Source organism: Pyrgilauda ruficollis, unplaced genomic scaffold (genome assembly GCF_017590135.1).
Source record: "Pyrgilauda ruficollis isolate IOZ18807 unplaced genomic scaffold, ASM1759013v1 scaffold135, whole genome shotgun sequence".
In the NCBI taxonomy this organism is placed as follows: domain Eukaryota; kingdom Metazoa; phylum Chordata; class Aves; order Passeriformes; family Passeridae; genus Pyrgilauda; species Pyrgilauda ruficollis.
Window position 1 is genome coordinate 293,974 of NW_024511988.1, and position 25,045 is coordinate 319,018.

General features: G+C 45.2%; 1 protein-coding gene across 1 annotated transcript in view; it reads right to left on the reverse strand.

Moving 5' to 3' along the window:
* The window catches only part of PRKCH (protein kinase C eta), a 113,337-nt gene that overhangs the window by 71,282 nt on the left and 17,010 nt on the right, over positions 1-25,045 (reverse strand). The window contains exon 2 of the mRNA XM_041459419.1: positions 15,471-15,534. Coding sequence (XP_041315353.1) covers positions 15,471-15,534 — 64 coding nt within the window. The remainder of the gene's footprint in view (positions 1-15,470; positions 15,535-25,045) is intronic.

Below are 25,045 nucleotides of genomic sequence, written 5' to 3' on the forward strand. Positions count from 1 at the left end.
GCTGTCAGACCCTGCTAATGTTCTGCTGACACTGCACATCTTTCTGTTAATACTCACCCATGCTTATGTTCATCTCAATTTACAATATAACATCTGAGTGTTACTAAGCAGGCTTCAGGAAGGCTGGATTACTTTCCACATGACATCAACTCCTTTGGACACTCTTCTTCCCATTTCCTGGTGCTGGTTCAAGTGAAGAGGAGGGGGAGAGCCCAGCACAACCTCAGCCATACCCTGAGCCCAGGTGTAGCTGCAGGAGACCATCCACCACATGATTCAGTGGATCTACATATACAACCACATCCCACAGAATAAATCCCTCTGTTTCAAGGCTTGGGTGCTCATGCATCCCACACACCACACCACGGAGCTGGCCAGTTCACCCCTCCAACAAGCTGCAAGTGATTTTGAAATGGTGAAACATATGGCTACCAAAACCTCCTTCCTCCCAACCAGCAGGATGGCAGTTCCTCAGCTCACACCCAGCACATCTGTTCGGCAGGTCCCAGTGCCACTGGGTGAGAGGCTGTGGGCAGAAATGATCCACCAACACAGCACTGAAGCCTGCTAATGGAAAGGCTGAGAGAATTGGGATTGCTCAGCCTGGAGAAGAGGCAGCTCTGGGGTGACTTTAGTGCAGCCTCTCAGTACCTGAAGGGAGCCTACCAGGAATCTGAAGAGAGACTGTTTGCAAGGGTATGTAGTGCTAGACAAGGGGGAACAGATCCAAACTGAAAGAGAATAGATTTAGAAGAGTTATCACGAAGAAATTCTTCCCTGTGAGGGTGGTGAGGCCCTGGCACAGGTTACCCAGAGAAGCTGTGGCTGCCCCATCCCTGGCAGTGTTCCAGGCCAGGCTGGATGGGGTTTGCAGCAACCTGGGATAGTGGAAGGTGTCCCTGCTCACAGAAGAGGGTTGGAATGAGGTGATCTTTAATGAGGTGGTCTCTTCCAACTCAAACCAGTTTGTGATTCTCTGACAGGGTGGCCAATGCAGCAGCCCCTCATGCCTCCCATCCTTGCTGTCAGAGGATATAAAACCATCAGAGATGTTTTCCCAGCTCATGTTTTGCATTCTGGCCAGTTTCCTATAGGATACACAGAGAGTGTTTTACAAAACAAAGCCATTCTAGACCATTACAGAAACCCAGACTTTTAAAAGCCTCTAACCTCTGGTAAAGCAACAACCACCATCAAATGTCCAAATATTGCTATAAAAGCAGACAAGTAATTGCTCAGTGAAGGGAGTTTCCACATCCGTGGTTCAACTGGGACATCTGTAACTACAGGGTATCCACTGTGCCTGCCTATGTGCAAAACTTAACTACAAAGTTCAGCACCAAAAAGCCTCTTCCCCTTTCCTCCTCTGCACTCACACTGAACATGTGTTTATGGCAGTGGAAATTATACATGCAGCGGGAGAGGAGAATAAATAACCCACCAAGTCATCTGAGGACACATGCAAGCACCAGCACATCCTCACCCACTCAGCAGCCTCTATCACCAGCCCAGCTGCCCCTGGGCAGAGAGCCCTCCTTTTCCCCTGCCCCAGTTTGTATTCCAGGGGGTTACGTCAGGCAAATCCTTACAGTCCTGGTGTAACTACAGCAGGAAAACAAGAGGAAGAGCTGCAGGATGAAGTGGTGTGTTTGGAACTGTTTGACTCGAGTCAGGTCTCATCTGCTGGAAGTAAATCTCACTGTGGTGCTATTGACCACTGCTGTAACACCAGCACAGCAAAGGTCAGCCAGGTACCTCCTCACACATGACAGTTCCTAATGTTACCCTCCCATATGGCATTTTAATATGAAAGAAGTAAAGATATTTTAAAAAGCAATATAAAAGCCTTAAATCAATAATGTTAATAAGTAAAAATTTAATTAAGCCTTTTTTTTTATCAGTACCAGGAGCAGTATACACATTATCCTCCCCTAAGAGCACTGCAGGCAAGCTCCCCTTGGACTGAGTGACACACAAGCATGGAGCAAAGACCAACCACTGATTTTACTGGAGTATAAAAATCAAGATAGAAGATTAAGGGACCCCTCACCTCTTGCAAGCACCACAGCACTGAACAACAATCTCAGATCATGCTAAATGCTCATCTAGCTCATGCCCTAACAGTGAGTAGTAGTGGGTGTTTTAGGAAAAGAATACATCAATCAGATCAAGTAAATTAATTCACCCCCCACACACCCTCCAGCCATCAGTATGTAGGTGTTAGGTGTTCTTTCAATATTTACCTAACAGTGGGCTTCCTCACATCTACTGAATATAAATTGAGGCTAAACCAATATGTTTATTTCTCTGGCTGGAAAACATGTAAGTTATGACAAAAATCCCTTCCTAAGGTTTTGCATCTTTTAAGCAGGAGTTTTATCACCATAATCCTGTGGATGGTCAAAACCACGAGAAGCTTTGATAATTAAAATGCTATAAACACAAACACACCATTGAAGAAGCTGACAGCCTGACCCTGAAAAGGGAAAAGGATTTAAACATCTTATTCTGTTTCCCTAACATTAGTGCTGCCGAGTGAAAGCCTATTTTTTTTTAAATTACAAAGCTTTTCTTCAGTTCCCCTCAAAAGTTAAGGTGGATGCACAAATCAGCCAGGTGGAAAACAGCCACCTCCACAAAGACCATGTTGACCACATGGGGTTTCTCTCCCAGCAGATGTTGATCCTTCTGTTGCTTTTGCCAGTCTGTGCACGATCCGGTCTCTGCACTCTGGTTCCAGCCCCAGGAGAGGCTCCTTGCAAAGCAAACATGTGGCACATCAAACACAGGCTGGGACCTAAGTCTGATCCAGCTGCCGTTTTGCCCTCTGAAACTAGATAAAGTTTTGTGTGAAGATCAGAGAAAGAGCCAGCTAGGGCTGGCTAGGGCTATGCTGTCTTCCAGGACTTCACAGAAAAGCCATGCTAAGGGCAGCTCATCTTTTAAGATGCCAACCTGTCAATATTGTCTGAAAGAGTAAGAAGGAACAATGATGCTCTGAATCCAAAAAAAGTTTTCCCCACTCAGGAATGTGAAACAGCACTATCAGCAGTCTTGGAAATGCAAACCTGTAATCATCCCTGCATCAAATCCCACAGAACTGTGCACTGGAGGCAAGACCTCTGTTTCTTGTCCAAGTGCTGAAGTAGGGCAGATCCATCTTCCTTGTCTTCTGCCAGATCTAGGACATAAATTCATCTCAGCTCTCAGTGATTAACAGCATTCGAGGACTGAAGGATGATGTTTCAATGTGGCAGCAGTGAGAACAGGATCAGTGAGGTTGACACAACAATATTGGTGAGCATGACAAAAAGCCCATCACAGGCTTATTTCTAGAATTACACAATGATGCCAAAGCTCTGGTGGTACCAGTAGCTAAGACAGAAGAGCAACTTTTGGGGGGCTCAGTTTTCTTCAGCCTCTTGGACTTGGCTGTAGCAGCACCAGGGAGAGCAGGACAGCCCTGCAGAGCTGGAGTGACCAGTGTGTGGCTGCTGGGAGCATCCTCATCTTCAGGAGGGGAGATGGCTGCAGAGCCAAGGGTACAGCCCAGTGCTGGGGCTGAGGGAGGAATAGCTGCTTTTTATATTTTTTTTGTTTGCATAACTTCTGTGAGAACATGAGAGAGCAGGAAGAAGGCAGCTTGAGAACCTCTAAAACAAGTATTTTTCTGCCTCTTCAAGCCTCCCAACCAGTTATGAACACCATACAGGTTACTTTGCATAGAGTTTTAATCCCAACTGCCACACGGGTTTTCAGATGTGCACAGAGCAGCTTTTCCACATTTGCTATTACCCGATTTTTCTTGGAAAAGTTTTTTTTTTCCCTAAGAAAAGTTGGTTTTAGACATTTGCTTGCAGACGTTGACAGCTCTGAAGAAGGCACAACAGTATGTTGCACAAGGCTGAAAAATGTCAATGGAAAAGCCTTTACACTCATTTCTATAGGGAGGAACCTTAAAATTCCATCTCTGCAAGTTTTTGCATTCATTTGCAAAACCTCAGGATATATTTGTTTGCCAAAGAAACCAGGCTTGGGCAAGAATGGCAAAGAACCACCTCAGTTTGCACAGAGAGGAGACTCCAGGAGAAAAGGATTTTATTTAGAAATCAGAAGAGGGATTTGAGGGAGGCAAGAGAAACCTGAGCACTGAAGAGAGGCCATCAGAGCCCCAGGCTGGCACTGTGACCAGAATGCCACCTCGTATCTGTCCCTTACCCAGCAAGACACAGTTTCAAAAGCAAAATAAATCAGTCTGGTCGTATCCCAGACAGGTGCTTCCCTCTGGCTGTAGCTGAACATGGTCTTCCAGCAGAAGTAGAATCTAAAAGTCACCCCAGCCCCACTGTTCCCTCTCACATTGGAGTCCCCTGCCATCTCTTACCTACCAGCATTCAACTGCTCCAAAACCCAATCCTGTCACATAAGAACAGGCAAAAAACCCCCAACAAAACCCAAAACACTTCTCACTGCATGGCTCATTAAAGCCTTAGCAAACTGATTCCTCTCCCTCCTCCCCTCACAATTACAATCATTACTATTTCCTTGGGCTTAGACAAGCGAATTTCCATTGCAAAACCTCCTGTTGGTCCTTCCCACTTACTAAACTCAAGAGAAAAACGTTGAGATGTGATTTACTAGGGAAGGAAACCATTTTAATACATTATTCATTAAAACCAGGAAAATAAAACTAACAAAGCAACTTTGATTTTCGCCATGATTAATTCATGTGCCAGAACCCCTCTGATTTAGAAGATCTAAAACCATGCTGGCTGCAGAGCAGAAGCAGCAGCAACAGAGTGACAGCATTTATAAGTCAAAGCTGCCATCACTTGTGCAAAATCCTCCAGAAAAGCAGAATTGGTGGCAGGGAGATCCTGAACCCCTCCTGCTCCTGCATGTCACAGCCACCAGCAGCTCACATGCTGTGGGTGCTTCCACAGCAGGGATCACAACTCGCTCCTGGGAGGCCCTGCCCACACAGGGAAGCACGAGATCCAAGTCAAACCTATTTTTAACCAAGTGCAGCTTAAAGCTATTTTTGAAGTGGATGCTCTGGGGACATCCCCCTTTTTGGGCACGGGGGCAGCTTCAGAAGTTGGCTGCTTTGGTATTGAAACAAGGGTGTTCACACAGTGTCCGACAATCAACTAGATCTGCTGAAAACTCACACTTTTATGTCCAGGTAGAGACACAGGTTTAACATCAACCTCAAAAGAAGGAGGAGCAGGAGAACACTCTTGATGGAACACAAAGACAAGACACACAAAGCAACCAGGATGAACAAAAAGCCAATTGAGATGGGAGTATCAAGCATCTTGTGTCCAGAGCGTCCCAAAGTTTTGCTGCATTTCCACAAATAAGTAACCATTACTCAACACAGCAGCCATCCCTAGGATGAAATCTTGAGCCTTCCTCACCAAGGGCACTGCACTTTTCTCCACAAGAAAGCAAACTGTATCCCAAAGCACAACTGGAACCTAGTCAGGAGCAAAGTACCTGGGAAAGCTAATTCAGCAGGACAAGTTAAACATTCCCCATTTTTAAGCCACTGGGGCCTCTGACTGCTGCCATGAGAGGCCTCAGCTTTTCCCCTGGAGGTGCACTGGCCTTGGGCTCGCTGGGCAGGATGATCAACACCTGAATCACCCTGCTACACCTGGATTCTCCTGGTGGACTGGTCACTCCACAGCTGAGGAGCCGAAGTGGTCCAGCAACAAACTCAGCTCTGATCCTGCAGCTGACCCAGGAACCTTTGAGATTTCCATGTGGCAGCTTGCCAATGAGTCCTCTAATTTCAACAGCCTTAAAAAGCAGGTTGTTTACCATGTTGCTCTCCCACGCAGGTTCCCACACACCATGGGCTGAGTAAGACACTGCCACAGCAAAGCATCTGTCAAGAAAAATAAATTCAGCTTCTTGTATTCCCAGCTTACTGGGAAGAGCTCTGCCAGGAAGCAGCACCTCTTCTCATCAACACATTCCAAATTTCCTTGGCAATGCAGCAAGGAAATACTCAGTGCTCAGGCAGGGGATCACACAATCCATCCTGAAACTTCTGCAGATGGCAGGGACCATGAGTGCTCTGCCCCTCCCAGTGCCAGGGGATTACTGGGATTTCCCAGAGGCATTTCCCAAGGCCTTCAGGAAAAGCAGTTGGTCCCAACAGCTTCCCAGCAGCTAACACAGCCAGACCTGATTCTCTCGCCTTCCCCATCTCCTCCCAAACATGGTTTTCACTCTGCAATACATATTTCTCCCCTTCTGAAATATGTCTCTGGGATTTCAAAAGCAGATGTCCCAAACTCAAACAAATACAGCTTTAAAAATGCTGGCTGCCACATGGAGAGGGTGTTGCTTGTCTCAGCTCAGGCTCATAGGATCATAAAGGTTGGAAAAGACCTCCAAGATCATCGAGTCCAACCTTTGACCAAACATCACATTGTCAACAAAACCACAGCACTGAGTGCCATGTCCAGCTGTTTCTTGAACACTTCCAGGGATGGTGACTCACCATCAGACTGCTTGGGCAGTCTGGTGTCAGCAGTTCCATAACGTGACACAATCAATTTCATTCTCCCAAACAGGTGGCCCTTTCCACCAGGTGTAAGAGCAGCAGTAAATACATATCCTGCCTCCCCACGGGCTGTCCCATCGCACTCCTCTCAATTAACAAACAAGCAGAGGTGGGTGAGCAGGAAGAAAGTCACTTTCCCCAACAGCTTGTGAGAGACACCTAAAACCTGTACCTCGCTTCATCTTTTTTCCCTGTCCTTCAATGAGGAAGGAACACTTCAGGAGGGAATTTGTTTAGGCTCAAGTGACAGGAGATGAAAGCCAGCCCGTGGTTTGATGGTCACAACAGCCCTCCCACAGGTTTAAGCAGTTCTCCCCGCACACAGCACCCTGCCTTCCTTCCAGCACTGCCTTCCCACACAGCCATTTTCCAGCCAGAACATGGGACACAGGGATTTCTCTGCCATGGCCTTCACGTGCAAGCTGTCATCACCCCTTCTGGATGCAACTGGACCCTTCCCTTGAAGGGCTTGTTTTCCCCACTTTGCCTCCCATTCACAAGTGAAATACAGAACCAGAGTCAATGTAAGTAAAAACAGGTGTAGGACTAGAATGAGGCTGTCATTCAGCAAGGATTCCTCACTCAACACCCAAGAACTCTGACCTGGGCAAGCTGGACAAGAAACATTTTTCTGCCTTTGTCCTTGCTGACTTGCAAGTGTGATCTGCAGGTTTGTACTGTGAACATACAGAAAGGACACATTCTAGACATAAAAATTCAGCATTGCCTGACTTTTGAGAGTTTTATTTTCTAGTGATATCCTTCAAATGAAAAGGTTTCTGGCTTTAAAGCAATTTCCTACATTTTATAAACAAAGAAAGTTTTTATTGGAAGCTAGTTCCTCTGCTGGAACTGCAGCAGTCTCCTCGGTCCTGGCTCAGCAGCAAGGCTGTGGTTTTGAGCACAGCTCCAGGGAGAGAGGAGAGCAGTAACAGGGGAACACACTTCCCAGGAAAGGACTCTGCATTACTGTGTGGATCAGTGCTAGTGACAGACACACATGCTCAACAAGTCTGGCAGCTAGACGGCAGAAAAGAGCTGAGATTCTGGGATTAAAACAGTTCCAGGCTCTAGCAAGAAACTGGCTTTGATGGTCAGAGTTACGCTGCTGCTGCAGCCTTTCCTGTCCCCTGCAGCTCCTCCACAATTCCTCTGTCCATATTCTCTCCTCCCACCTCCTTTAACCTTTTGGGCTTCTTTTAAGCTGTTTCTTTCTGACTACTCCTGCCCATACCCATCCATCACCACTCCCCAGACCAGTCTCTTAGTTCCTTCTATCTCTCCTTATATTCCTTATCTCTGTCCTTCTTCCAGACCCTTATTCTCTATTTCTTCTTTTCCCAGCGTTTCCACCATTCACTGCCCTTGTCCCTTGTCTCAGCAGATGGGGCAATGAGAGCAGGACACCTGCACAGCCAGACCTCCTGCCTTCCTCCCTCCTCTGCACCACTGCAGGGGCTCCCGCTCCTGCCTCACTGCAGCACCCAGGGCAGGGCTGAGCTCAGCTGGGGAGAATTCTGGCCCAAAAACCAACCACAGCCCTGCTCCAATTTCCCAGTCCAGACAGCTGGTGCAGAACTGGCCTCACTCAAAGCAGCCCCAGGGAAACCCAAGAGCATCCTTTTCAGACAGACAGACTTACCCTCAATTATGAAACTGTCTCACTCCCTCATCTGCAACCACCAGCAGTGCTGGCAGTGCCAGGAGCAGCAGCCACCAGGGTGGCTCAGTGCAGGTGGTGTCCACAGCACCTCGAGCCATGCTGATGGCATGCAGCTTATTCCACATCACAAATGAGTAAATTCTCCCCAAAGACAGCAGACAGGGACAGCAGAAGCTTTCATCCCTCCCTCTCTTGCCTCTGCCAAGCTTGAGGTCACCCTGGCCAAACAACATCAGGATCTCTTTGCTCAAAGCTCTGTTTTGATTCAGCATTTCATTCTGGAAAACAAACAGAATCATTGCTGCTGAAGCACTCCAGGAAACAAAAACAGCTGGCACTGAAGAGCAGGAAACTCATTATTTTCTGCTGGGCATGGTCTGGAACAACCTAAAACAGAGGTGTATAAATTGCAAGGGTGAGTATTCACCTCCTAAAGCACCACTAGAAGATGAGCTCTGCTCCTACAGCTCCATGCCAGCTCACCTAATGCTGAAGACCCAGTTCTGCCCTTGGTTATTTGGGACATGTTGTCCCCCTCCAGTGAGGCGCAGGACTGAACTGTACAACACCCTCACCAAGCAGCAGACTGATGCTGCTGATCCTCCTGATGTCTGTGGAGCCAGAGGGACCCTTGGGTCTCCCCAGGAGCACTAACAATGCCTGAATTGTTATAATAATAATCACCTCCCAGGTAAACTGAGGTAATTAAACATTGCAGCACAACAGCATTTGTTACCTTCAGGGGACAATGACTTCTGGACACTGGACAGGCTGGGCTGCCAGGCACCCAGACACAAGAAAACCCTTGACTGGGGTGGTACCACCTAAATCAGGAGTCTCCTCCAGCAGCCAGAGTTGAGAGGCTCAGATATTAAATTGGATACAGCCTAATTTGATAGTTGGTGGAGCTGAAGTTATATGTACATATATGTATATATATGTGTGAGTATATATATATAAAGAGAGAGAGATGAAAAAATGAACAGCATGGCTTTGTTGGTATCTTTTTCCCTGCAGTTTCTGGCACAGATTTACAGACTGACCCCTGGTAAAGCACTGAGGCTTCTGGACAGCCATTTACCGATTCCATCAGTCAGGCACCTCACAAATTGTGGTCTAGAGAAATTCAGGCACAGTCTGAGGTGTGCTACTGTCAGAGCATCCCCTTCATCCCAGTCCAGGGTATCATCCAGGTGCCTTCAACCACACTGGGTAGAGAGAGGGATGGCCATGAGACAGCATCAGGGTGCAGCACCCAAGGCTGTGCCATCATCCCTGGATCCCAGCACTCACCTCCTATAGCTTCATGTTCCTCTCCTTCTATCCCACACTCCCCATCCTCCACCACTGCAGCACAAACACCAGCTCCAGCACACCCCTGTCCTCCAAGGCCAAGGAGATTTCATCTCCCCTGGGAACTACCATCACCTCTTCCAGGAATCACATGGAAATAAAGCAAAGAAACCTCTGCTCCTCATTACAGCCAGGAACACTGAAATCCCACTGATTGCAAACTTGCATATTTATCTCTAGGTTTCAGAGCCCAGACAAAACACAGTCCACTGAGGAAGTGAAGTTAACCCTGATATTGCATTTTGTTGCATTTTTACAGTGCCTGGGTATCTCTGCAGTTGGCAGAGCTTGGCAAGTCACAAATTACTGACAAACACCTCTTGGTCTTAGACACACTGCAATAGCTGTGGGGCTCACATGGATCATTTTCTGAGAAATAAAAGTAGTCTTGTGGATATGTGGCAGGCTGGGGTGCTGTTCTCCTCCTGCCTCTGCATTACAGGCCCTCCATAAACACCAAGCAAATCACTTCATTTCCCAGGGTTTGGCTCTTCCTGCTACCAGGAATAAACAGCTTTGTTTGTTTACTTGCCTGTTGAAATATTTTTTCCCTGTGAAAATTCAGAATTTAACAAACTTGCTTTGTTTTGTTGTTGGTGGTTTGTTTTTTTTTTTTTTTTTGTTGTTGTTTGTTTGGTTTTTTTTTAAACAGCAGATGGTGGGTTTTTTTTTGTTGTTTGTTTGGGTTTTTTTTAACAGCAGGGAGACATATGTGAGATATCAGAGTTCCAGGGTGCAAGAATGCTCAGGTTCTCTCAGCAATATTTATTACATGTGAAATGCAATGTGCACATTTTGAAAGTTTCACTTTGAAATACAAAAAAAGAAACTCATGGAGACTTCAGGACAAGAACAGAGCTGCTCTTGCTCCCCCTGGCTTGGCTAATAAACCTCTGTTGGGGTGTGCAGAGTGTGACCTCCAGGAGACCAATACCTGCTCAGGACTTCAAGATCAGCTTCTGGAAAATTTTACTTCTAAACCTGGCATTTTATTTTTTAACCTGACTGAAATCTTTCAGCAAGGATGAAATCCTTCAGGGGTGAAATCCTTCAGGGGATCCACTGAAGTTCACCTGCCTGCCACACAGAGATGCACAGCATTTGTGGATTACATTCCTGGTCTCTGCAAGGGCTCAGTCTTCTCAGGGCACACTCAGGGTGTATTTTCTGCCCTATGGGACTCAACACTGTCCGGACCTATCTCCATCTGAAAATGCAGAGCTGAACCAACATGGAGTGGATCTGGAAATCCCTTGCCTACAGCACACAGGTGTGACAAGTGCAAAGCACTTTAAAAAGTGTAGACACTGGAAAAAAATACAAGAGTGTAGAAATGCATGTCTCCTGCTGGTCTCTGCCACATAAGACTTTGGGCTAGACATTAAAGACTTCCATGTCCTCAGACTGTGAACCAAAGACAGCAGAACTTTCTTTATCTTATTCTGCATTGTTATGTCCTGTTTGGGCCAGCAGGTTTTTTAAGTGGTGTCTACTACAAGCTTTAAAACTCTGTTAGAGCCAGTAAACCAAAAGAGAAGAGTGGCCCAAAAAACCAGAGGATGAGAACAGGACTTTTTTTTTATTCCTGCTTCCTAGTTTCCAGTATTTATTCCCTTAACTATAAAAGATGGGCTGAAAGCAATCATTATTGCAGCTTACAGAGGATTGGTAAAACTCTTTTTCCTCCCTGCTGTGCAAGAACCTGATAACAGATCTGTCAATAGAAATTTTATGGGGCTGAGGAGCTACATTATAGTGCAGAGCAAGGATCTTGTTAGCACAATACTTATGTTCCACTTCACACTTTAAGGCTGCAGATTTTTAGTGGTACCTGTCAGAGAAAACATTATTTCTTTAAAAAAACTTTGTGTTAGAAAAATGTGTTATAAGAAAAATGACAGCAAAAGCCCAAGAGTCTCTGTGTTTGAGGACAAACCATTTGAATATGCCAAATGCCAAACAAAGAAGCATTTCCTGGTCCAGAAGCAGGTTTTGGGCTTCCTGAACCTTTTTCTTAGGTTGCCTGTAGGTAAGCAGGTTCAGCTTCCCCCTTGGGGGGATGGAACTAGATGATCCTAAAGGTCCCTTCCAATATGATTCTATGATTCCTTGCTGCTGCAAACCCTACCAACATGAAATATTCAGTAATAGGTGCTATATCTGCTCTACCAACTCACTTGGCTTTTCAATACTCTTGTTGTTCTATTTCTTGCCCAGAACTCCAATTTGTCATTGTCTTTACTGACACAGAAAGAAAAGAAACAACCATTACTTATTTTAGAACGATGAAATTAAAACTGAACTTCAAGCCAGAATTATCACTTTGAGTGACAACATGAGAAAAAAAAAAAAAGGCAAATTACAAGAGTTCAAAGCACTAAAATAGAAACACTCTGTTTTCCACAGGGCTTAGGGCTTGCTTCATTCATTAATTCAGTCAGATACTTCATTTGTATTAATTTAATTAGCTCTGCTCAGAGTTAAATAGAGCAAACAGAAAGAGAGGTGGCAAACTGAGGGCATGCAGCACACCTTGCAGGCAAAGCTGAGAGGGGACTGGGCTGGCTCTGGGACTCCAGGGTTGCAAGGGGAGAGGTTCAGCCCATCCAGGCACACACCTGGGGCCTCTCAGTGTCCACCCAAACAGCCTGGCCCAAGCACCATCACCAGCTCCTGGGAATCTCTTCTGACTTTTCACAGGGGTCCAGAGGCACAAACCACAGTAGTGGTTCACCCACACACAGTGCAAGGTTTTTTATTTCAAATCAATCATATCCTGCCCAAGAAGAGCTAATTCAGGGTTTGCTCTTTCACAGCTGAAACCAGTATTCAGCGGGAAAAACAAGCACTGGAGAGGAGGTCTGAATTCATGTCACCAGCTGAGCAACACCCTCCGGGGCACCTCAAGAGCCCTATGTGTGTAAGAGAGCAATAAAGCAGATTTCCTTCTTTTAAAGAGGGCCTGCAAGAGTTGAGATCTTGTGGACTATCTCAGAGATCCTGGCACACACTTGGATCACAGGGAGGGAGGGAAGCAGGACTCTCTGGGTTCTGTTAAACCACAGCTCCTGCAGTCCCCAGGGCTGGCCAGAGCTTGGTGGGGGTCCCACACACTGCACCCTGCTCCTGTTCCCAGCTCCTCAGCTGACAACATGCCTCACATCCACAGATGGGGCACATCCACAGCAAAAATACACCTCAGAGAAGGTACATTCACTATTTTTAAGACAGCAGAAGCAAGGAGACAGAGACAGAGGAAAGGAATGCTAAAGGCACCCTTGCTGGGGGGGAAATCATATTTATATCCAGAGTAAAAGGAATAAGAAAGTTTTCAAAAGGAATCGTATGACTTGGAAAAAATTTGATGACTTGAAAAAAAAAAAATCCTAAAAGGGTGAAATAAAGAAAACCCAGAAAAGAGTAAATAAATTCATTTGAGAAGAGGCAGGAAATCAATCCCTAAGCAATGTCTGAAGTCTGGCAGGCAGAAGTCAGTCCTCCCCTTCTCTGTAAAACAGGCTGGACTGAAACAGCTCCTGGGTCAGTGAGGGAGATGGCTGGGGAAGAGTGTGCTTCCCCCACCCCAGCTGGGTGCCAGGGCCACCAGGGATGTGTCACCCTTGGGGAGTCCAGGAGTTGGACTTTGCTGACCCTCGTAGGTCCCTTCCAGCTCAGAGTATTCTGTGAGAGGTAATCTCCTCCCAAGGTAAGGAGATTTTCATTTTAATTTTGCACTGGTTGCTTTACACAGGAAATGTCAGCTGAATGAGGGTAGTTAATATAATCAAATACAGCTTAGCACAGCAAGTATATCCGAGCAGAGAAAATAAAGAGAGGCAGGTATAATTTCTCTAGGCCTCCCTCACTTCCTATTGCTCTGTTCCTTTCTTTTCTGAAAAACTACATGTATTTTTAACATATCAAACAGGCAGATCTCCCTGCCCCAAAGCAGCAGGGTAGCAGTGATGGACAGGAGAGCCATATGGGAACCTGCAAAGAACTGACCCCTTTGCAGCTGCCTGTTTGCTATACTGCCCTCACATCCTGACAGATCTCAAATGCCCCTGTCAGACTCACAGGAGTCACACCCTGCTCCCCCACCCCTGCTGTAGGTGAGCAGCAGAACCAAATTAAGGTTTTGGTCAGAAGAAATTTTGATCAAACCAAAAAACCACCACTCCTAAAAGTAAAGTCCAAGCACCACCAGGACTGCCTGTTTACAGTAAACAAAACAGGATAAACAAAATAGGACAAACAAAATAAGGCAGTCTCAGGTGGGCTAAAACCCCAGTCTCAATTGTTTTGTTGGGGGTTTTTGGGTTTTGCTAATTTTTCTTCTTATCCCGCCTACCTCCTCCCTCTCTTTGCCCACTTTTTGGATTTTTACTTTACTGGAGGTAGACAGTGGTGCCTGAGACCCTGTGAATTTGGCTATTTCCATAAACAAAACAACTAGAAGTCAAAACAATAAGAAGTCATAGGGAGCAGGGATGATGTGGCAGTGGCTGCCCTCCAGATCAGGGGAACAAGTGGGAAGCTGTTTTTTGGGCTTTCAAATCATTAATTATTCCCAGACTTTTTTCCAAAAAACCCTTAAAATTCAAATACCATTCAGAGCCTCCACACTTCCAGCAAAAGAGACAAAAGCAGAATGATAAATATGATATTAGGAACAAGACCTCTCTGTGTATCAGAGGTAAACCCCTGATTCTTCACAAATACCTCCTTTACCCAATGACTGGGAAAAATCATTATCTGCAATCAGACTTGCCCTGGATTAAGATTTTTCCAATGTGACCATACATGGGAACAACCAGACAAGAAAAAACCCAAGAGCCACCTTTGATGTTCCTGTTCTGTAAGTCTACACATCCTCAAGAACAACAGAGGAAAGAGAAGTAAATTATTTCCAACATTTCCCATTTCCCTTGGAAAGCAGTAGCTGTACAAACATCTGAGTTCTGCATTTCTCATTCTGAGACCTTGTTAGCAACATTCTCAGCCATCAGCACAGGTCTGAAACACACTCTGGATTTATGCTCATGCCCACCATTCCTGCTCAACCCTGCTTTAAATGGCCAAGAATGGCACTCCTGCATGTGGATACAAACTGGGATGTCAGTCAGTAAAGCACTCCAGTTTTCCTCTCTTTCCATCCCTGGCTCTGTCATAGGAAATGAAAGCCAATTTCTAACATCCTTTTCACCCCTGCAAGAAATTCCTGCAGGCCTCCCCAGTACACCTTGGCACTCCCCCTGTTCTCTGTTACAAATACAGAATTTCCTGGGTTACTGCAGCACAGCTCACATCCACACTCATAACTGGTATCACAATAAACAACAGGCATATCAAAACCATCACACTATAAAATGCAGTTATCAAAAAAAAGGCTGCCCAGATACTTTTTTGGGGCAGCTGTCACACTAAAATCTTGCAAGCTTCCTGTGCAAAGGGAATGCATCAAACAGAAATGGTTGTGAAGTAGATGTGAACCATTATGGAATAAAAACCATCCAGATGTTTTAAACACCTCTATTTTAAACATGCTCTGCTTTCTCCTCAGCTTGCCCTTCAAGAGGCAGCCAGGTGAAAAGCACGAGTGACAAAATCAACCTGTCTGAAGGACAGCTTCAGGGAAATAAACCAGAGAGAGCATGACCAGCGAGCTCCCCAGGTCTGAGACAGAGCAGAGGGCACACACAGCTCCAGCTGCCACCAACAGCCCGTTCCAGATTTCCCCCATCACTCAGAAAACCTCAGGCACACCACAGCATGTGGCTCCTGAAGAATCCAAATGTCTGCACTGCTCTGGAGCTGATGGCAGGGACACAGACCAGTCCAGCTCTGAATGGAAACAAGCCAGAGTAACTCCCTTACCTTCTGTGAAGTTTCCTGTAAGAGTTATGACAACAAACACTTTGCCTTCTGGCTCCAAATCCACCTGAAAAAAAAAGGAAAGGAAATGTTAAAAGATTAGTTTCTTTGAGGCAGAAATTTGATAATATTTGAAGGTGTATATATTCTCATGCACACCTTAACTGAAAAAATAAAATAAAAGCAAACATCTGGTGCCCAAATTGTTTAGCATTCAGGGCTCCATCAAAAATAAGGAACTTGAGTCCTCCTTTTTCCTGGAAGTGCTGAATCATCTCAACCTTGCTAGAGGAAACAGAAGTTTAAAAAAAATAAAATACAGTTAATAGTGTTCCAATTTGTGAGATAAATGAAGCAGGACTAGCACTGAATTCTCTGAAAAGATCAATGTGCAGCTGTTTCGAGAATTACATGGATATTTCGTCTCTATTATATTTTATCTCAGTGAAATTGTTTCAGTCTCTCAAAATACCATCATTGCTGAGGCAAATGCTTATTTCTTACATAAATCACCTTTTGGCCTTAAACCATAGGAAATAAAAACCAATTGGTGCTGTTACCTAAGGACTTCTTGTCGTTTAATCTAAATTAGATAGAGACAGAGATACAGAACATAATTTTAGGGATCAGAGATTCAATCCCAGTGTCAGCCTGTCCTTGAAAGAAAGCATTTATTTTTTGGTGAGTAGATTTTTCATTTTGAGATACATTTTTAATAAAGGTCTTGCTTTTCGTGTTGTTGTTTTGTTGGTTTTTTTTTTTTTTTAATTTGCCAGCTAAGGATTCCTGACGTTTGAGTCAGGCTGTCACACAGAAATCTCAGCTAAAAAAACAAAAAACAAAGAAAGAAGTAACAAGGCATTTTTTTTTTTTTTTTTTTTTTTTTTTTGCCAGCTAAGGATTCCTGATATTTGAGTCAGGCTGTCACACAGAAATCTCAGCTAAAAAAACAAAAAACAAAGAAAGAAGTAACAAGGCACCCCCTGAATTTCCCATGAATTTCAAGGTTGAAATTAGCAAAGAGGAGCTTCACACCTCGTGGGTATGGATCACCTGTGCAGAACAGGAATTTTGAAAATGGAGCTCTCTGGGGGAATTAATAGATTGTTCATCCAAACCCTCCCTGCTCCTCCTGTACAACCACAGGATGATGAGCTCAGGCTGTCTCCTGTACCCTGTGAGCCCTTGGATTCCTCTCCAGTGTAGACACCCAGCACATCACTGAAATAAACCTCCAACATCAACCTGAGCTCCCCAAGCTGGAGCTACAGACCACCCTGACCCAGACATTTGCTCCTGGTTTCCAAAAAAACGCTGTTGCCACGAACCTACAGGCAATGATATTAAGATACTGAAAAAACAGAAAGGTGAACCCTAAAGAGAAGCCAAACAGCCAAACTACAAATGGAAGCAAAGCACCTGCACAGCTGTAGGTGGGAGGAGGTGTCTGAGCTGGGCTGACTCTGCAGGGTTAAGGTACAGAATGCTGACACAGCCCAGAAAAAAAACAGCATTCTAGGGTAGGTGAAGGGGAAGCACAGACAGCCATTCATTTCCCTAACCCACAATTTGTTGCAGAAGTAGAGAAATTGTTATTTAAACTGCTGGGAATTTGTTAGGATGAGCAGAAGGAATATTTTCAGGAAAAAGAATGAGCAAACATCTCATTCACGTGATGCCAGCTATGGTTCTAAGGCGCCACACACACACTTTTATCAGTGGGACACAAAACAGGGAAGCTACAACTCTACAACTGCTTGGGAAAATCCTACCAAAATGCTCATTTTATGGACACTATGTTCTCCACAAAAAAAAAAAAAAAAAAAAAAAAATCAGTCCCACAGGGAAATTTTAAAGCAAATATTTAGTCTTGACTCAATATCAATTTTTGTGCTTGTTTGCACTGCATATTACACTGGTTTTAGGAAGCTGTGTTTGAGCAGCCCTCTGTTTCCATTAATATTGAAAACAATTCCCAAATAAATTCGAACTCCAGCGATATCATGCATCATTTTTGCCTAAATTTCAGTTCCCTGGAGAGATGTGCAGCTTTGTAAAGAGATGGTCCTTTCCAAAATATATAATCATATATAATAATATATAATCATGCAAATTGATTTATGGGATACCAAGAATTCAGGTTTTATGGAAAAAATCCTTACTTACGTAGGTTTCCAAAATCATTTTCCTGTGCTTATCATTTTCCTGCCAGTCTCCATACAGGACATGTCATATTCCTGCTTTCACACTGACAAACAGGATCCTTTCTCCCTTCTTCTGACACACAGTATCTCTGGTGGGATGTGGAAAAAATCCTGCACTCCTTGTTCAGTCTTAAAAGCAAAGGATTGTCAGGACTCAAGCATCTGGGATGAGGCCAGGAGATGCAACAAAAGCATCACCCACCTTTGACACAGGGCACAGACAAAAACTGGCCCAAAGTCCTGACACACCTTGTTCTCCACCTCTGCAAAGAGGATTCCTCTGCCCCTAGCACAGCACAGTCCTCTGCCTAGAGCAGTCTCACAAAACAGAAAAAAACTAATTCAGAAAGCAATAGCAGGAGATTTATGAGGGTTATAAAACAATCTCTCTCGCCTCCAGATTCCAAGATTAAAGACAGTCAAATCCCCTACACCTACTAAGCAGCTGGGCTCATGTTGTACCACAGTCAAGAGGACTTGCGCTACACTCAATGTCTTCTTACAGAACATCTAAGGGGGATCTAATTAAAAATTGCAGCTGAAAGGCTCCAAATGAGGCTGAAGCCCCAGCCTGCCAGAAGCTGCTGAAACTTTGGCACATCAGCACTAATGGATGCAGGACCAATGGGGAATTCTTTGTCCTAGACAAGGGTTTAAACCAGACAGTCTTAAGGGTTTCTCTGATCTTAAATTGATAGTAACAGAACAAGAAAAGATAACATACCATGAAACAAAATGAAATGATAACAGACCACAGGGAAAAGTTTGGCTTTTGGACTTGCTGTGATGTTCTTCAAGGATGAATTTGACCAGCTAAGTAGCAGCCAACTCAGTACCTGAGATAACTCTCAGACATGTGGAATGTGCCTGAAACAGAAAATAACACCTGACCTAAAAACCTCAAAGGAAAACGTCTGACCACAGAGCTGAGCTGGCCTGAGAAACATCAGCAGCTCCCGAGAGCAGCACCTGCCTGACAGGACGTGCTTCCCACCATCACGGGGACACCCTGAGCCATGGCCACCCTCCAGAGTGGCCTCGTGCTGGCAGCAGCTGATGCCTCTGAGCTGCTCACACTTGCTGGGCCCATGGCGCTGGTCCAGCCCCACGCACTGAGCTGGGTGTGAACAGCCAGCACCCTGCTCAGGCTCTGGGGGTGACCTCAGGCAGCCCTGCAGCACAGCCACTCATGCTCCTGCCCCTGCTTCACACCTTCAGCATCACCTTCACACCCTCAGCACTGCTCTCACCCTTGCAGTGCAGCCACAGCTGCAGCACACACTGTGGGAAACTCTCCTGACCCAGCAACTGCAGCCAGAGCTGGGCACGCAGAAATTTCCCAGAACCAGCTGAAACCAGAGACCCACAGATCAGGGGTCTGGTACCCCACTGTGTCCCCAAAAGGAGGAACTCCTGATATCAGCCCTCCTTCAACCTTTCCAGTCACTTCCAGCACCAGCACTTCATTTCACAGTCAGAGAGGGCTTCTCACCGTGTTCTGTTACTTAATAAGACCTGAGCACTTCAAAAGGGAGCAGCTGCCAAAGGACTGGCCCTCCAGCCATGGAAGGATAACCCGACCTGGGCTGGCAGCCCAAGCCCTGACTCCATGCTGGCACAGCTCCAGTGATGCCAGTACCTCCCAGCACCAGCAAACACCCTCGGGATCCAGCCTCCCAACAGCAGCGTGGGTGGAACACAAGCACTACGCAGACGCCAAGTTGTGCTCCTCACTTCTTCTCTGTTTTTCATTTTCCAGCATTGACATTGAAGGCAAAACCTCTGCATTTTTACAGAGAAACAGGGTGTCGCAGTATTAATCTCGACAGAGTTAATAAAGTCCAAAGTAGACAATGAAATCAGTTTGGGTCAACAAAGCAGCTGATATTCTTTGTTAAAGAAAGCAGGAGAGGCTCAACAGCCTGAAGGCAGCACAGGTGATGCTCAGGGGGAACTCCTACACCATAGTATAAGAGAAGTGATACAGGAATGTAACCATCCATATGTATTTGACACAATCATCAAAGAGTAATATGTACAAAGTTTCCTAATGCCAAAGATCCGGCATGGGATAACTTATTTTAGGGAATCACAAGCTTATGCCTGGAAGGTTTAGTATCAAAGCCAAAGGAAAGTCCTGTTGTATTGGAAGCAAAGGAGAAGTATGAAATTCTATGCATGCCTGATACTGTGAATGCTGTGAGGTGCAGTGATCCCAAAAAAAAAAAAAAAATCAAACTAAACTGGTGGCATGCAGCATCATATCACTGGCAGGTAGACCTGTAAACAATCATCACCTTATCCCCTCTCCAGCACTTTCATCCTCAGCCTGGTCCCCCAGGGAAGAAACAGGGGGAAAAACACAGACATTCTGGCTAGTTTAGAGGTAACTTGGCCAAGTTTTAGCTCACTGGGAGAGGAAAGTGTGCTTATCAGTGTAGTAAATCCTCTAGTCACCCTCAAGGAAATGAAGGCAGCACGTTTGTCCACAGCACAAGGGGTGGAAAAGATCAACTGCTGGAGCTCAGCTGTACCTGTGAGAACAGCACAGGATTTTGACCCAGAGCTAAGCACACACTTCAACTTCTGCTGAACTCCACAGCCGAACCAGGGAGAACAAGCACTGGAGGATTTTGGCAGGAGAGCTGGAAACGGGCAGGTAAGGATGGTGAGTTCAGCCATGGCTTCATTGCACTTCCAATGAGAGGCACAGGCCTTTGCCAGGACAGTGTGCTGGGAGTTAGGAACTCCACTCCTAACCCAAACCACTCACATGGTGCCCCATGCCTGAACTTGCTGGGATCCTGCTGTTCCACGTGACTTCAAAGGGAGCTGCCAGGGACTGGTTTCCCACAAGGAGGGGCCCCAGTGAACCATCTCACACACCTTCCTCAGAAAAGGGCTCTGCTGACATCCTTCCCAACAACAGGGCAGGTGTTATTTACTCCCCTTCTCTACATTACAAAAAAATAAGTTAGTTCAGCAGCAGAGAGACCAAAACAGGGCTTCTTAATCACATGCCTTCACACATATAATAAAAACTGGCCGTGCGTGATTCATCAATGGAAGAGGTTTGGAAAACAAATTCAGAAGGAGGGTAATCTCTCAGGCAACGTATCAACACCCAGCTGAAGCATCCACTGAACTTGAAGAGCAGGTATTGTGAGTTGGCCTCCGAGAGAGACCGGCCTGCCCCGGGAAAGGATGGGAAGAGGCAGATCCAAAGGGTGCCTGCCTGCAAGTTGCTCACTCTCCAAAATCAAGATGAGGTAGATAAGGTGGGCCTCCCGGATGAAAAGACATCTTCAACACTGAACCTGGCAAGAGCACTACACCTTGCAAACACAAGTTTATAAGATTTTTTTTTTACCCCCCCTCCCATACCCTAACAGATAATCCAGTCTGGGAAGGCTGATCTGAAGCACATCAGAATCAGTGGGAATCTTTTCATTGTGTTTGGATCAGACACAAAAGATGACTGTGTTTACCCTGGAGCCTAGAACATCCCTTTTGCCATTGCTGCCCCTCCTTCCTTCCCCACAGGCACAATCCATAAGCATCCTAGAAGTACAGCCTTTTTCTGAGGCATGTCAACGCTGACATGGCTTCAAAAACAGAACAGGCCAGACACTTGCAGTGAGTAAAGCAAATATAAAAGCTACCTAGGGACTTCATTAGCTTAATTAAACAAGTAGCTATATCTTTTGACTTCCTACATAATTTTTAATTTTAATTAACAGAACTGCATATGTAATCAGTCGTTTGTAGAGGCAATTCCCAAGGCTCAGTCAAAAGAGCTGAAAATTTGGGTTAGGCTAAAGCTGGTTTTTCACATGCCTCTAGTTATTTCTTGTCATCTTTCTTGTTTAAGCTCTTACCAGATCATGCTTATGGAATGTCAGATCTTTCTGTATTTTAATAAGGTAGCACCTCCTTGGACAGGTCAAATGGCAATTTTCTCAGCCAAATACACGGTGTCTGGATTAATCAGTCCCTCTTATACTTTTTGAGGCTGACAGACACCTGTCTATCAAGTCAGACACCTTTGAAAATCCTCAGGGCTGTCTAGTACAAAGGGGATTTTGCATTTCCAGACCAGCACATTAAAGTGCTTTTCCTATAAATGCACAGCATGCACTTTTTAAGATTCAAATTATGATGCCTAAAAAAAAAAAAAAAGAAAAGCAAACACACACACAACAGGCTATCAAGTATTTTCTTATTGTTGCAAAGGCTGGCACGTGCTCAGGGCAGCAATTCCCACTACAGGTGCCGGGGCAGACCTGGACTGCCAATTCCACCTGCAGTCAGCAGGTCCACGCAGGTTTCAAATCTTAAAAAAAAAACCAAAAAAAAAAACCCAAAAAAACCAAAAAAGGTTCTGAAAGCAGGAGCTAGAGCCTGCTCCTATGGTGTTACAGCAATTTATATTGCTTTTGAGAAATACCTCTAAAGCAATGAATGATTTACAAGTAATGGTTGCAGGAAGATGCTCTTTAGCATATTTGAAAAAAAAATGTTATAAAGTTAAAAAGAGAGAAACACAGACACGACTGGTTCAGGGACTATTATGTTTTTGTTCTCCTTATATTTTCAAAGAAAAACAACACCAACAACTCTCCAGAGGGATTTTTTACCTTTTTCCCCAAGTTGTGTGCCAGGGGGAGAGGATCCAACTGCCTGTTTATAAATCCCATGGTACTGAAGTTTCTTGAAGACAAGGCACTGATCCCGTCAGTACCATCAGTGAGTAAGAACCCACTCCTGTAGAAATTTAAGTGAAATTCAAAACAAAATGGGGAGGACGTGGGAGAGTCTAATAATGTCATGTCCACACTGGAGTCTGCAACAGGGGAGAGCTTTCATCCACAACCTCCTACAAATTGTGCCTAGAAATGCCTAGAAATGCTGGTAAATGGGCTGAGAAGAAAATGTGAAGGATGACCAGACCCTACCAGTGAGGGTCCCTTTCCTGAGGGCACAGAACAAACCAAACGTGGGATGACTCTGAACTGCCATGAACAGCAAAGCTGCTGGAACCCCCCCAGCGACAGCACATGGTGGCCAGGGGAGATGCCAGGCAGAGAGAAAAGGCTGCTCTGAGCCTCCCTGAGCAGAGAGAAGGGGCAGGAACCCCCCAGCTCCCTCCCACAGCCCATGTGAAACCAGAATCGCGTGGGCAGGACGGATGCTGCCTTTCCCTACCACAAGCACATACAAGCAGAGCTTTAGCTCTGCTGAGCACAATTAAACCTTAATTATTCACCATGCATCTTTGTAACACTGTGCCAAATACCACCATGTCCAGTCCATCACTCTATTTTCCTTCCAACTCCTCTTGTCTTCCTCCTACAGCTAGTTTTTTTTTTAAGGGATGGGAAGGAAAATCAGAGATTACTTTAATTTCCCAAAGGCAAATGCTGACATCAATGCAGGACCACTAAATTAAAGGATGGCAAATGCAGGGCTTCATTTTCAGCTCTCTGAACACTTGATTACAGCAAATACACCCATGCCCACATTCAGTAGCTGCTATCAGGCTATCAGCTTTTCATACACAAGGTATGGAAATCTGCCTGCAGACACCCGTGTGTGCAACTGCAGGTAAAAGAGGCTGACAGTGGGACAGGGTCTCTGCTCTTGAGGGGACTTCCAAGCATTGACCAATAACCAAACAACAAAAATCTTCTATTTCCATTCAATTAACAGTGACAAGATATCAATAAACCTCAACAACCAGCAATAGCTGTAGAGCTGGAGTGCTGTAGAGCTGGAGTAGCAAAAGGATGATCCTGACAGGTCATGTTTTAGGTCTATCACTGAGCACACAATAGAGGAATTGCCCTTCTCTATCTCCAAGATCTGGAGATTAACAACCAGAGTATTTTTTGTCTCCTACATGAACCCAACATAACTTGGCAGAAAACACAGGAAATTGTGCCACTTTTTCTGTTACAGTTATAAAGAAATACATTCACTGACTGGTGCCAAGTAGGCAAGTTGGTGGCACTTCCCACACGGAAACATTCCAAGGGGCACGACAACAAGATGCTGAGCAGAGCTTCCTCAAAGTAAAGCAATGACACAGGTGTTCTTAGAACTGAGGCAATGCCCCCCAGGAAGGAAAGAGCAGTGAAAAAGCAAGCCCAGTGCACACCAGAGACCTGGGTTTGGCCCAGAGAGGAACAGAACAGCCACCAGGGAGAAATACAGAAAGAGAAACAAAAAGATTGGGCAGAGAAGCAACAACAGTTCTCTCAGTCTTGAGAAGTCTCCCAAGGCACAGTATTCACCTTCAGCTTTAATTAACCTCCCTAACAAATCGAGGCAGACTTTATGAATCATTTATGACTTTACATTAAGCAGCACAGTCTGCACATGGTCTGAGGTTCTGTGTCTCGTTGGTTGCCCAGGGACCACCACTGCACAGCTACAGCAGGACAGCACTCAGGGGTAACTTAGGGGCAATCCAGTGGGTTGTACAGCATCAGGCAGAGCCCCCAATACCCTGTTCATGGATCCTACCCAAGGAACAGGGACCCCTAAACCAGCTGCATCTCTATGCAAAACCCCCTCTGCAGCTGTGTCCCCAGAACTTTGCTCACTCACCTACTTGTGTTGTTCTCCACAATTCAGTGCTGGGAAATATTTTCTTGTTATTCATAGGCTTTATTGCATAATCCTATAGTTCTGAGAAATTATTCTCATTTGAGTCTCCATTAGGTGTGTCACTATTTTTAAAATATCTTCCTACTACATGTAATTCATTTGGTGTACTGCTGCTTTTCCATTTTTGTCCAATAGCTCTTTTTTCTTTCTAAAACCAGGCCACAGCAGATGAGATCATGAACCATTAAAATCCATTAGTCCTCGAGATAATCCATCAAATTTCTCAACACCTCAGGTAGAAAGGGGAAAGGTCACAACTTTCTCCTACTCCAACCATTTCAGTCAGATACTGAAGAGCCAAATACCATCCTTTTAACAGCAGTTAAAAGTTAAGTCCTGGTGCTGCAGCAAAAGGCAATCTGATAGAAAAGTTCATTTATTTATGATGCTTGACCACTAATAATGAGCACTGTAAACTACAGAAGAATGATTCTGGAGTGAGATTTGCTCAGCATCTCGATGCCAGGAAGATGGGGTTCCACAACACAGAGGTACAGACACAAACCAACAGCTCTGCAGAGGGCTTGACTTACAGGCACCTTCCTTCTTCTCCCCTCCTTTCCACACCAAGAGTTGAAAAGACCTTTACTGATCTTTACTGCGCTGGGGACAGCTGGAACCCTAAAAAGTGGATGTAGAAGTTTCAGGAAGGCCCACAGCGCTGGCTGTCACCCAAGCTGGTGTCACATTCCTACGGCGCTGGAA